The 13,412-nt window shown below is 45.4% G+C and overlaps 2 protein-coding genes across 2 annotated transcripts; one reads left to right on the forward strand and one right to left on the reverse strand.

The window, feature by feature from the left end:
• The first annotated feature begins 535 nt into the window (after nt 1-535).
• On the forward strand, nt 536-9,161 carry brd10 (bromodomain containing 10). The gene is made up of 10 exons (XM_088282198.1): nt 536-759; nt 1,941-2,559; nt 2,922-3,122; nt 3,495-4,966; nt 5,036-5,094; nt 5,228-5,317; nt 5,412-5,527; nt 5,620-5,804; nt 5,950-7,773; nt 7,940-9,161. The coding sequence occupies exons 2-10, from the start codon at nt 2,024-2,026 to the stop codon at nt 8,899-8,901; spliced, it is 5,445 nt and encodes a 1,814-aa protein (XP_088138324.1). The 5' UTR covers nt 536-759; nt 1,941-2,023; the 3' UTR covers nt 8,902-9,161.
• A 1,359-nt stretch (nt 9,162-10,520) lies between these two features.
• On the reverse strand, nt 10,521-12,372 carry mlana (melan-A). Its single transcript, XM_088281827.1, has 4 exons — nt 12,284-12,372; nt 11,740-11,836; nt 10,838-10,945; nt 10,521-10,766 (listed from the first exon to the last, which is right to left on the reverse strand). Exons 1-4 carry the CDS (start codon nt 12,370-12,372, stop codon nt 10,698-10,700), a joined length of 363 nt encoding a protein of 120 aa, XP_088137953.1. The 3' UTR covers nt 10,521-10,697.
• Nucleotides 12,373-13,412: the final 1,040 nt, after the last annotated feature.

Consider the following 13,412-nt stretch of genomic DNA (forward strand, 5'->3'; position numbering starts at 1 on the left):
GATCTCGAGGCCGATATGTTAAAACTACATAAGGGTATCTCCTTTCGGGAAGAACATCTCTGAAAGCTTCACGGGTGACGTGCAGGCTTCTCGCGACATCTAGCGATGCGAAATTAGAGACGTGTGGCTCGAGTTTGACATTTAAACGTGTGTTCAAATATTTTCAAGTTTTTTATTTGATGAAGTCCATACACTAAATGCACCGTTGTCAACAGGTAACCGATTTAAGGAAGGATGAAGGCAATTAAGCCGTTTCCAAAAGTACAGTGGCCGAGGAGTTTCGTCGGTGTTTAAATGGCGAATGACTCGAAATTTCGTCACTGAAATAAAGTAACCGTATAACAACCAAACGGGAGAGCTAATTTGTCTCCAGCATTTGTGTTTCTATCATCTCCTCGTTGTCTAGTTTACAATCACTCCACCCCGCCCTTTGAATTAGTTAGCCCGACTGCAAATTCGGATGAAATGCTGTCTTGTCGGGACTCTCCGCTGAGCGTTCGCTAATTACACCTTGTTAGCTTTAGCATTAGCCGTCACTGACATCTCTCCGACATGAGCTGTCGTCCTCTTTACTTTACTTTTTCCCCAAAATATGTTTAATGCTAAACGACCATGGAGACCGAGCGGAGTAACTGTAGGCCAAGTCGGGTGGACAATAGCGAGTAGCTAGCTATAGCAAGCTGACCGCTATTCTCCTGGCAAAAACAAAAACGATGTTGGGTTGCTGTGGGATTTTGGAGGCACGTTTAAAGCGTTAAGGTACGTTGTCTGGTTAACATGATGGTGTGCTGATTCGTGTAACGTATCGTCAGGTTGAATGAACCCGAAACTTTTGTTTACTTTCTAAGCTAGCCGGCTATCCGCTAAATTCAAGCGTTCTCATGTGGAAATAAACCAAAACAAAAAGTTGTGGTGGGTAGTTAAAATGTAACAATGTCAGCTGTGAGCCGTCACATGAAGTTTGTATGATTAATTTTGTCATGGCAGTGACTAGAAATGTCATCGTTAGATGGAATAATTGGCATATAGGGATTTAATGATTAAACAAACTCCTCTAACTGACATTTTGACGCCAGAATCAGACCAAACTTTATTGGCCAAGATGTGAGAACTTGTTCCCAGAAGGACAGGGATAGGCTCCAGCTCATCCGTGACCCTGAACACGGTTAAGCAATAAAAAATTGGATATGTCAAAACATACAAGAAATGTGTAGCCGGCAGTTGAAGACCATCGTCCAGCAATGAGGGCCAAGTCCTCTTTTCATGAGCTGACTGTCTCTGCACTTGCTTGGATCAGTCCAATTACTTCTCCTTCTGAAGAACATCGCTGCAGATGGTAATGGACCAGGGCCTATGGTGTTCTGCAAAGTCACACAAAAGTGGAACCAAGTGTCTGTTCCACCATGACAGGCTTAAGAGTACCACTAGTTGCTTATGGTGATGGATGAACACAGAACTGAGTAAATGACTACTGTATAGAACTTCCTCATTAGGCCATGCTTCCTCGGCATTCACAGGAAGTACATAATCTGCCCGGTCTTTTTGATGAAGGACTTAATGTTGGTATCACACTTTAGGCCCTGTGAGATTTCAGTTGAAGGTCTTGACCGTTTACACAAGCTCAGTGTGGTCCACAAAAGGGTTGCAAAATTCCAGGGATTTTCAAAGTCAAAAACTTTTCAAGGGAATTCAAACAAAAAAAGCAGGAATTTTCAAAATTGGGTAATATAAAAATTGATATATTGTCTGCCTGCATCCTTTGTTTTTTAATGTGTTAGCTAAAGTGTTTACAAATACATATGCTTATTTTTTCCTATATTCATCATCTTAACTTTCCATGGAAAATGGACAGGCCTTTGCTACCCTAGTCCACAATCATTTCTACGGTTTTGAGAATGTTCACCTATCAACTAACAACCTTTCATTTTGTCTCATTGTAGGATTCCATCACAGCAGCAGGATGATCGACAGCTGTGAACACCGTGCGGGCTGCCACCTGTAAGGTTAGGCCAAATCTGGCACCATGTCTTCGGGTACTACATGGACAATGCCTGGCGCTGATGACATGGACCTTGTCGCGTCCGAGGACGTTCTCAGCAACGGCACCTCCGTCGCTCTTGGGGGCGACCCGGCGACTAGCAATGACGGCAAGTCCGACTTCTCCAACAGTGACATCTCACTCCCTGAAGTCTGTGTGACCACCAACTTTGAGGAGACCATGAGCAATGAGATCCAGCAAGCCTATAGGATCTTCTCTGGCTTTCTCCTGGACAAGCACAAGGCAATTGCCGGCCTGTTCCTTGCGGGGCATCCGGAGGTCCAGTGCTGTGTCGGTGACGTCTGCCCTCCGGGTCAGGCAAGGCTCAAGCAGTCGATGTGCTTGCGAAGGATGGAGGAGAAGTTTGTCGGCATGGAGTATCAGAGCATCACAGAGTTTGTGGCCGACTTCAGGCTGATGTTGGAGAACTGCTACCGCCACCATGGCGTGGACCATTGGCTCTCCAAACAAGCTCAAAAGCTGGAGATTATGCTAGAGCAGAAACTCACACTACTGTCCAGGTACACAAATGATTTAACTGCTCTGTTTGAAGAAAGCAGGGTGGTAAACATCAGAAGATGACTCATAGAAAGACCGGGATCTCTATTTCCAGTGTTTTGAGTAAACACCTAAGTGCACAATGAAAAGTACAATAAGTGCCCAATGATAAAGAATCCTCTGCAATATATGTAACGTATTAGGGGCAGAGTCTTAAAAGGAATGGCAAAAAAAAATACGATTGACAACCCCTTAAAAAGCAATTAATGCAACTAAACATTGTTGTTGTTCCAAACAGTCATCATAGATGTGGGTAGTTGGTAATTTTTGATTTTGTGACTAATTATGTAAGTTTGAGCTCCCTTGTCTCCATTTGTCCTACGAGGATCCTTCGTGAGAAGACAACGTTGGCAGTGACCTCCAAAGGGCGTTTTGGCACTGAGGAGGAGCGAGTTCCGGGAGGAACCTCCACAAGGAGGCGATTGTCAACTCGAAGCTTGGCGACCATCACTGTCACTGGGCATGAGTCGGTCATGGTGCAGGCCCTCAGGATGGAAGAGCAACAGAGAGCCAAGGAGGAAAAAAGGTAAGCAGATTTGAGCACCAATTACACTGCTCAACATTTTTATTTTTTTTAAATCACAGATGCAAGTAAACATTTTTTTGCGCTGATGAATTTGCTGTTGACCAATTTGAGTACTAAAGTAGAATCTTAAGGTTTGCATCGATAGTGACATTTTTAGAAGAAAGAGGAGGAACACATTTAGACCATCGTTCTGCCTGTCATGATACATGGCGGACATACTTTGGAGGCTGATGAGCAAAGGTAGTACTTAGTTGTAAATATATCATTTCGGGATCATATCTTGGTGCACAGTTGTTGGGAGTGACTGGTCTATGCGCTTGTATTTCTGTTTTAATGTATGTGGAAGTCAACAAACCACTGTTATTTTTCCAGGCAACGTGAGCTGGAGAAAAGAGAAGCAGAAGAAATGTCGGCCAAGGCGGTGGAAGAGTGGGAACAGACTTTGCTGGCGCAGGCGTCCCCTCACACGGTCGACACCTTGTGGGAACTCCCCGCCATCGGCCACTTCCTGTGTCTGGCGCAGACGGTGCTCAACCTTCCAGAGATTGTCTTCTTCGAGCTGGAACGCTGTCTGCTGATGCCCCGCTGCAGTAGTCTCCTCTCCAAGATAATGTCCTCCCTCCTGTCCCCATGGCAACGGCGGGCCACCTTGCACCGCCGGCCAGCTCTGCCCTACCGCCGCTGGGAGGCAGAGCTCAGGCTGCGCGTCAAGGGCTGGTACCGAAGTGTCGGGGGTGCCCGCGATCAGCCGGCTCGGGCTGAGCAACTTGGACTTTGTCACCAGTTTTTCCGCAACCTGGGCGAGACCAGTCCCATGGAGGAGAAGCCGTTTCACTCGCTGCCCTTCCGCCAGCGAGTGTGGCTTCTCAAGGGCTTGTGTGACCATGTATACGAGGCACAGAAGGACGTGCAGGATGCCGTGCTGGTCCAGCCCATCCATGAATGCAGGGAGTCCATTTTGGGCTACGACAGCAAAGACAACGCCTACATACATTTCCCGCATTTCTGCGGGGCAGACTTGAGGATCTACTGTCAGAGCCCCAGCACACCGCCTGCTTTTCCTTTCCCTTCAGCATTAGTGAGACGGATTGATGTACACGCTGATTCTGACGTGTTAAAAGATGAGAAGATATATCCCGGAAATGCAATGCACACTGACACCTCTGGTGATTCGGGAAAAACACTGAAGTATTTATTACAGGAAAATGGCGACGGGCAAGAACACGAAGAAAGGTTCAAGTTTTGCCCCATAAAGAAAGAAAAAGAGTGGTGCGAATCAAGGTCGTCTGCTGGAGACTCCAGTGATGAGTTAAGCCAAAATTGTCGCACTCGCCGCTTTGTCTCAAGAGGACACACAAAACGAGAAACTATAAAATCAGACTATCGAGCCACAACACTAGAAGAGGGCCTCTCCTTGGGCTCTGCGCGTCCCGTTAAAGAAGCGACTCAAAATCCTTGTTTGAATGTCGGGGAGCACACCTACACAGGTAGGTCACCTGCTTGCTCTGCTGACACCACATATTCACCAAGCAAACCCCCGGAGATCAAAATGGAGGGAGAAAACCTGAGCACAGAACACCATCAAATATCTCCCTGTTTGAAATGTAGCAGAAATGTCAAATCTTTGCGGCGAGGCTGCAGCTGCCCGCCAAGACACCATGCGCAAAACTCCAGCAATGAAGACGAGGTCCCCGGCAGAATGTGGTCCAAAAAAAAACAAAACAAGAAAAAGCGAGTAAGGGGGCAGCCACGGCAGGTGGAAAACGTTGAGGCAGCTGAATCAGCAGTACAGGGAATTCCCACAACCATCCAGATGAAATCCAAAAGTAAAAAAAAGAAAGAAGGTAAGGAAAGGATTGTTGTTCACATGAGGAGCAGGTTCTTGACTCTATCATCATATCTCACTTTTTCAGGAAAAAAAGTTGAATCTGCAAAGAAAATCAATGAGCCTTCTGTTGAGCCGTCGTTTAAGGTAGTCGCACACAATGACTTTTTCGATGTGGTTTTGTTGGTTATTGCAACCAGACTATCACGTGCACCATTGTTCAAGGAGCTGTATCATTTTTTTTTTAATACTCCTCTTTCCTAATCATCATCCTCCGCAGTTGGTTTGCACCAGTCTGCAAGAGTTGCGAGTGCTGATCAGCAAAATAGAGGACGAATTGGATGACCTGGCGAGCACAAAAAATAAATTGGTACTTGACTAAGTCTGATGTAGTTCGTGCTTAGAGTGAGGAAAATAATAATATGGATCTAGCAATTCTTTTTTGTTTGCTTTTCAACTGTCAGGATCGATGGCATTTAAGAAAAGAAGCTGTGAAAGAACTCCACAGCACTCTCATCAGACTACTGAATGAGCTGTCACCCTGGGAACCGAAACTTGTGAAGGCCTACCAAAGAAACAGGTAGAGTACAATGATTACTCAGACCTGCCGTTTGGCCTCAAATGATCAGCAAATGTCTTGCTCCTTTCCCACCACCCTTGCCTCCTCTCTAGGCTTCGATTGAAAAAGGAGTTTGACGATTTCAAGAAGCATCCAGAGTACAAGAACTTTGTGCGAGAGGAGTGTGTATCATCATCCTCGTCGTCTTCTGAAGACGAAGATATCTCTTTGTTGGTTCGCCAACAAGGATCTGACGATGAACTGGAACACGTGGTCCCCAGAGGTCTTTGGACTGGAGGTAATCTCTTCAGCATTGGTTCTGGTCTGCAACATCTAATTCATAAAGTTTATTGAACATTTTCAGTCTGAGCATTTAAATAAACGGGATATATTGTTTTCTTGTTGATCCGTTTCTTAAAATTTCCATTGTTGATTTATTTTAGCAAGCAGCAGAGACTATGAAGCTGAATCTGTTGGAGAGAGGTCACCAACCTTTTTAAGCAGCAACCACCAAAAACATCCGGAACCTGCAGAACAACTGTCAAGAGTTCCGGCCGACAGCGGTGTCGCCACTTCTGCCCGGGATACTGGTGCAAAGTCTAAATGTGAAATGATTCAGTCCAACACCGACTGGGCTGCGGGAAAGCCAGTCCACGCTTCATCGACATCCAAATTTCACCCCAACCCTGGACTGCCCAAAGGGTATACTCCCATTCCCACCCTGCTTGCTAAGAGCGTGGGCAACAAAGTGACCTTAATGAAACGGCCTGTCCGTTACTCAGGAGTTCATGAGACCGATCGACAAGGCGAGGAATGTTCAAGCTCCATGCCTACGTCTCCAAGAGGGAGTACAAAATCGCAAGCACAAACTGCTCAATTCATTTCACAACAGAACTCACTACAGACAGAAGAACATGTCGTTAGACAAACCGGAATGGTCAAAGTGGCAGCAGCTCCTCCTCCAACAGATTGGGTACAAGGAAAACAGACTTTATTGCAGCGTCCTCTCCAAGTGACATCGAATGTTCCAGAAGGGCGGGATCAACTTGTCAAGATCGGGATAAGCAATTCAGCCGAGATATCTGTGCAATCGCTTCATGACTACAGCAGGCAGGAGAAGATCATGCCGCAGGTGGTGATTGTGCCTTCCAAACATGTCATTCCCAAATCCAAGGAGCCTCAGTCAACGGGATCCATGTACTCGTCCACGAGTGTGCCCGACTTTACCATTCCTGACACTGTTCAGCAAGTGGCTTCTCTGAAGGATGCCCGGACAGTTCAGACCCCTTCCCTTGCTTTGTTGCCTTGCCAGCCGAACCGGACCCAAAACACTCCCGGGTTCCAGGTTACACAACCTTCCCGAACAATCACCTCACAGATCATTCATCAAAAGCCTTCCTCCATCATATCAACAACAACTTTGGCTTCTACTCTGCCTCCTCATCTTGCAGAACACAAACAGGAACTTCAGACCGTATGCATACGTGATTCACAGTCCATCCTCGTGACGACGAGAGGAGGCAACACGGGCATTGTCAAAGTCCGGACATCATCTGCTCAGAATGCACTTGGTTTGTCCGCCAGCCCCATCATCACCATTTCACCTCAGTTTAAAGCCTTCCTTGTGTCCAAGAGTGCAGAGGCCTCTTCTGTCCCCTTTCAGCAGAATCCTTCTCCCACTGCAACAGTGTCCAATGTCTCAGTAGCCCAACCTCAGAAGCAGGATCCTTCAGTATTAAAGTCCACTGCCATCACAAAGCCTACAGAACCAAGAGGTTTGACTGCAACACCTGTTTCCTCTCTTTCTGGATGCCTCAAATCAGATGTTTCTACTGTTACAAAAAACATTTACCACCCTTCGCAAACATTACCGACCCATTCTCTGGCGGTAAAAAGTACTGTTAATGGTATTGCACAAGCCGCGGCCAGTGGTCAGTCTGGTTTGAAGCGGCCCAACACTGACGAACAACCCAACGTTGCGAAATTTATCCTGGTTAATCCCTCCTCCTCCTTTGCTGGTGCCGTGGCTCTTCCAAAAGATACACCTACAAATCCGGCTCATGGTTCAAGAGTCGTAGTCCTCAACCAACCCTCTGCAACAGTATCGAGCACTTCAGTGGGATGTGTACCAAAACTGGCCAGAGCAACAGGCCTTAAAGGTCTACAGCTAACTACGCAATTATCCAGTCAATCACTGAAAATGGGATTAAGCCGCGGTGTTGACTCAAATGCACCGTCCAAGGGAAAGAACATCACCCTTCCGACAGGTGGGTTTGAATTTCTGTTGCGTTGAATGCTTTCCTCCTGTCTTCTTGATTGTAAAATGTGTTCTAGACTGTAATCTGTCCATGAACAGATCGTACATGACGTGCATTCTGTCGAGGACCACGACAGAGCAATTTCTTAGTAAACTTCAATCTTGTGTGTCTGCAGGTCTTCAGATCCAATTGTCAGGAATGACAACAACCATCGGACAGACCATCGGTGCCCTGTCACGTTGCTCCTCCAAAAGCACACCAGTATCTACCTCGGATACAGGACTTTCACCAGTAACCACCGCTCAATCAGACCCATTGACAAAGTCAAATCCTGCCGTGAGCTGTCTTAGCCAACTTGTCGCCAACGCTACTCTGACCAAAACCTCTCAACCGCAGTCTTTCATAATAGCCTCCCAACTAGGCTCTTTGATTTCTACGACTGCTCCAAATCCTGCAGCAAGTCTGCCCACAGATATATTGACCAGCCACTCTCCTGCTCAGGCCACCCCAACTGTGCAGGGCAACCCAAACGCAACATCTATGGCCACACTTGTTGATCAGCCCTCACATGCGCTGACTAAAGAAACCACCCCAGTCGTATTGCCTCTTCAAGAAGCTCTCAATAAATCCCAATCCCATATTTCCTCAGCAAACGCTAATAGTACACAACCCACGAGTCCTGCCATTGGGACTAACAATACCCAGCAGAGGATAGTCATCAACATCTCGAAGCCCCTCGCCGCTGGCACACAGATCCTTCTTCAGAATACCTGTTTTGTAGTTCCTCCCCAAGGTTTAGGTCCAGGTTGCCATGTGCTCATAATGTCTGGCCCTTCCCCACAGAAAATGTCAAATGCCACCGTTAGCAGCGTTGGATCAGCAGCAGCATCTTTTCAAGGAGTCAGTAAATGTTCAACATCCCCTCAAGGACCAATTTTACCCAAATCCCAAGCCATGTTGCCTGGTGTACCGGTCGTGAATTCACCTTTTGCAGCATGCACGCCTACTATTGGGCCAGCACTCGTCCAGGGATCAGCACGATTACCACCCAACGCGAGTCTTGTATCTGCGCCAAGCTCACAGGTTTGTGCCTCTGTGTCACCTGTGCTCATCAGCCCCCCTCAGTTCGCCAAATGATAAGCCCATGTTTTGTCAATCATAACCAGTGGCCTTGGTGTTGCTTCTGCGCTCACGCCACTTTGCGCTGAATGTTCCGCCACCATTTCCACTGCTAATGCAACAGTTTTCCCCGATTGCCTACTCCCAGCCCGACTAGCCCTCCCTGCTCCCTCTCAGACACAACCAGAGACTCGTGCATACAGCCGCCCCCTACATCTAGTGCAACAGCGCCTTCTGTTACACATCAGGGCCTTGGTATCACCTCGGTCTGTAAGCAGTCGCCGTCAGTCATTCCTGAAGCGCTCACAGGCTCATTAACGCCAACCGTCCGGAGCCTACCCATCTCATCGGTTACACCAATCAAAAGCATCACGACTCAACATTTCAACCAATCACACTGCTGACCACAAACCCTGTCCACCACTGGTTCACCCCTCTTTGCAGAAATCCCCCTTCGGTATGACTAACAGTGTAGCAAGCAAGCTGCTTCTCAGTCCCGACGGTGCCATTTTGAGCCGGGTCCGGTGCCAGGCCAAGGCAGCTGAGCCGAGTGCATACCCTAAACAGGCTGCACTGATTCTCACCCCCAACAGTTCCAGCGGCGCTTGGCATCACCAGCTGACACCAAGTCAACCAAACAACTGAGACAATGAGTCTGAAATGTTTATGCACTTAAAACTGTTATCCAGCTGTTAAGAAAAGAAGGGGAAAAACCCTCTGGTTAGACTTATCAAATGCTGTTCCAACATGTTTTTATTCCTCGTTTGATAACTACTGACGGTAATGAATGATCTGTGTTTTGGACTTCATGGCCAGTAATGACAACTGGGGGAAAGGAGGTTAGATGGATTTCCTCTCTAATTGTAATTCGTGCTTTAAAAGCCGGCTCTTTGAAAAGGTTCATTGGTTCAACTTACTTTCTTTAAAGGGGAAGTCAACCCCAAAATTTTCTTGACAATGATATGTTGATGCACCCCCACTCGTCAGAACACGGCTTTCTGATTAATAATGCGGTTGTAAAATATGAGTTAAGCAGTAAATTCCATCTGTTTGTCCATCTCAGGGGGCGGCCATTTTGCCACTTGCTGCTGACTGAAATTGACATCAACGTGGCTCAGCTAACTACCAATCAGGGCTCAGCTTCAGAAAACAGATGAGCCGTGATTGGCCGTTAGCTGAGCACTGAGCAACCGTGATGTCATTTTCAGTCGACAGAAAGAGACAAATTGGACACCCCCTGAGATGGTTAAAAATTGATTTTGCTGCTTAACTCAAATTCCATAAATGCAATATTAATCACGCAGCTGTGCTTAGACTAGAGGAGGCGCATAGAACGTATTATTGTAAAGAAGATTTGGGGGTTGACTTTAAATGTTTCATTGAATATGACACTTTTGTTTGTTTGTAAGAGTTTGAAAAACGGTTTTGCATTGTAGGTAATGTAAATAGACCTTGTTGGATTTGTACGACGTTTGAGTCCATGTAAAATGTTTTGCAGTCACTTTGTATTTATTTTCTACCGTACCGATTTGGCAACTCTTTACGAGGTTCATGGAACAAATGTGGCGGTCAAAGCCTGGAAATAAACAACGCATCTGTGCCCAATCGTATTTTGGGGTTCTTCGTTCTACAAAGACTCCTTGTGATAGTGTTTTTAATCCTTGTTTCAGACCACATTGTACATTGTGTAAAGGTTAGACACACAAAATGGATCAATGGCTCTATTAACAACTCGATTGATGGTGACGTCAGATGAACACGTGCTGCAGTTTCCTTTTATTCTTGTGTGGGCTCTGTCCTCAGTTGTCCTGTTTTTAAGGTGAATAGGGAGGAGGTAGTGGCCCGGAGGAGATCTTTTCGTAGGCTGGAGGAGCATTCGGCATCTGGAGAAGTCAATGACAAGAAATGTGTCATGTATATGAAATGTCTTCCCACATTCATGCCTGAACCTCACCACAGATCGCAGGCTGCCAAAGTCAGTGAGCGCCATCTTGTTTTCTGCGGAAGGTCCCGACTCGGAGTATTGGCCTCCCGTGTAAGTCGGCGACCCAGACCTGGGGCTCTGCATGAGGACAGTGTTGAGATGGTCACCGGACATGTGATTAGGTAAACCTGCACTGTCTTGAGACTTTTGTTTTTTTTAAATTGCCATTGCACACATTAAGACTTGGAGCAATGGGAGAGATTTAAAAGAATTCAGTGCTTCCTCAAGTGCACTGGTGCCTTGAAATATGAGTTTAATTTGTTCAGTGACCACATTTGGAACTCAAAACACTCGTTTTAAATCATATTTCCCAAATGACATGAAAAATAGCACTCTGATATTGTACTTTATGAAAACATACACTCATGACATTAATTAGAATGTAAAGAAACTGGATTTTGTTTTGTGTTGCTTCAATTCAATGGAAATTGTGCTCCTGCTGGCCACACCAACGTGTTATGTTGGAGTTATGGAGCATGAATACCTTCGAGTTTGAAATGATGTGTGTTCATGTGTTGCTCCACCGTTTGTGTTCAGATATGTATTGCTAAAAGGGTGCATCCTATTCGTTAGATTTTTTTTGAAAAGCTGTGATTGCAGTTTCAACCCTTGACCCGAAGCGAATATGTTCAATGTGAGGGCCCTAAAAATCCCATAAACATAATGTTCAATAAACATAAAACGAGGAGAATTACATGTACCAAACAAATATCTTAACCTTTAGTCCGCTATTTTAAAACTGACACAAACACATCAGTTATCTCTAATCTCGTTGCACACTTGAGTACAATGACAATAAAGGGATTTCTATTCTATTTCTATGCAACTGATATTTGACCACAGAAGGTTTTTGATCATCACAATGACCTCACCCTGATTTTTTTGTAGCCGCCCCTTCTCTTAAAGTACCAGCAGCCAAGCAGGACAAGAGCGGCCAGGATGATGACCAGCAGCACAACACCCACTGCCCTGTGCAGTGCACACATGGAGTAACACGACATGGTGAGAGAGTGACACACTTTTCCACATATTTATGGATCTACAACAGTGATCCCCAACCTTTGAGTTTAGGCACATATTTTATATTAGAAAAATCTCACGACACTCCATCAAAAAAATCAAAGTCAATCGAGTAGATAGATGATTTTGTCTCAATTTGCTCACTGTTTAGTGTATTGCATTTCGAATGGCCACAGTTGCCATCTAGTGGAAGACCGAAGAATGACATGTCAGTGTTCTGGCTGTCACTATATATTATTAGCATAGAAAGTTGAGCAACGATTTATTATTTGGAATAAATTATATAATTTGGATTGCACACCTAATGCGCTCAGTGGTTGGGACTCACTGATCTGCAACAAGTATTCAAGTCACGCTGCAGAGTGAAGCAAAATGCTTGGATTGAGTCGGACATACTCCTCAGCTCTGACAAATCCACGTCGGCTGCTGGCAAAATAGATGTTGAAGTCTCCTCGAGGCATCCCGTCTGTGTTGTTGCAACGCATTAAGCTGTGACGACAGACGGGAAACAAATCAATTCATCTCGCCGCTTTAGCAGGCACAAGTGCTGAACTAATTTGTTCAAATGGATGCAAAGTAACACACAGACATGCCTGCACTCAACGACACTACAACGACATTGTATGATGATTTTACGGAAGAAAGATACATATTAGCTGCAGTTATTTCCCATATGTCTGTACAAGATACGCACATCACATTAACTTGGAATATGTTTCAGTACAATTCGGAAAATCTTTTCTTTCGATGTAAGGTGTAATTGTCTGTGTGCGTGTATATGTATAAAACATGTTCCTGCTGTAAGGGCAAAACTATAACCACTATTGTTAAAAGTATTGTTAAATGACTAGATGCCAGTGTCAATAGAAACTCAATGGCGTTTACTTCACTGGTAAAACGGATTTTAGAACGTGTACCTAATATTGCAACATGTGCACTAGTAGTCACCAACTTATCAAGAAATCATGAATTTTGTAAATGTGGACAACCGAGTCTTCTCGTCATGGCTGTCACGGTGAATTCACCAACACACGAAAAAAAAGTCAAACATTATCTTACCAAATTGGATAATTCAATTGCAGACGAGCAGTCCTCCTCTTGTCTGGCTTATAGAATCAGGCGCCTTAGTGCTCCCCCGTCTTATTTCTTGTTTCACCCGCCCAGATTCCTTTTACCTCCAGGGGAAAGAAAAGGGGGGAATAAAAGGGCTGCAAAATCCTCATGACGGTCACGGGTTAGAGGCTCGTGGATAAAGCCATTGAAGCGGCGTAATCACCATGAACCCCCCGCGGACGTGAACGCAACATGATTATCCACTCGTGAGACTGAGCTCCAGTCAGCTGGTGGCATTTGCTTGTGTTTGTGCAATGCTTCTCAAACTTTTCCACCTAATTACGTCTCAAAAATAGTAAACGCTCCAAATATTACCATGGTGATCGACATTAAACTACAGTAACGTTAATTTTAAACATTAATTACAATGCGCTTTTATGTGGAAAAAAAAGACAAACTGGACCAAAAATAT

This window comes from Idiotropiscis lumnitzeri, chromosome 18, assembly GCF_059441095.1.
Source record: "Idiotropiscis lumnitzeri isolate Australia: NSW breed Sydney's pygmy pipehorse chromosome 18, RoL_Ilum_1.0, whole genome shotgun sequence".
Classification (NCBI taxonomy): domain Eukaryota; kingdom Metazoa; phylum Chordata; class Actinopteri; order Syngnathiformes; family Syngnathidae; genus Idiotropiscis; species Idiotropiscis lumnitzeri.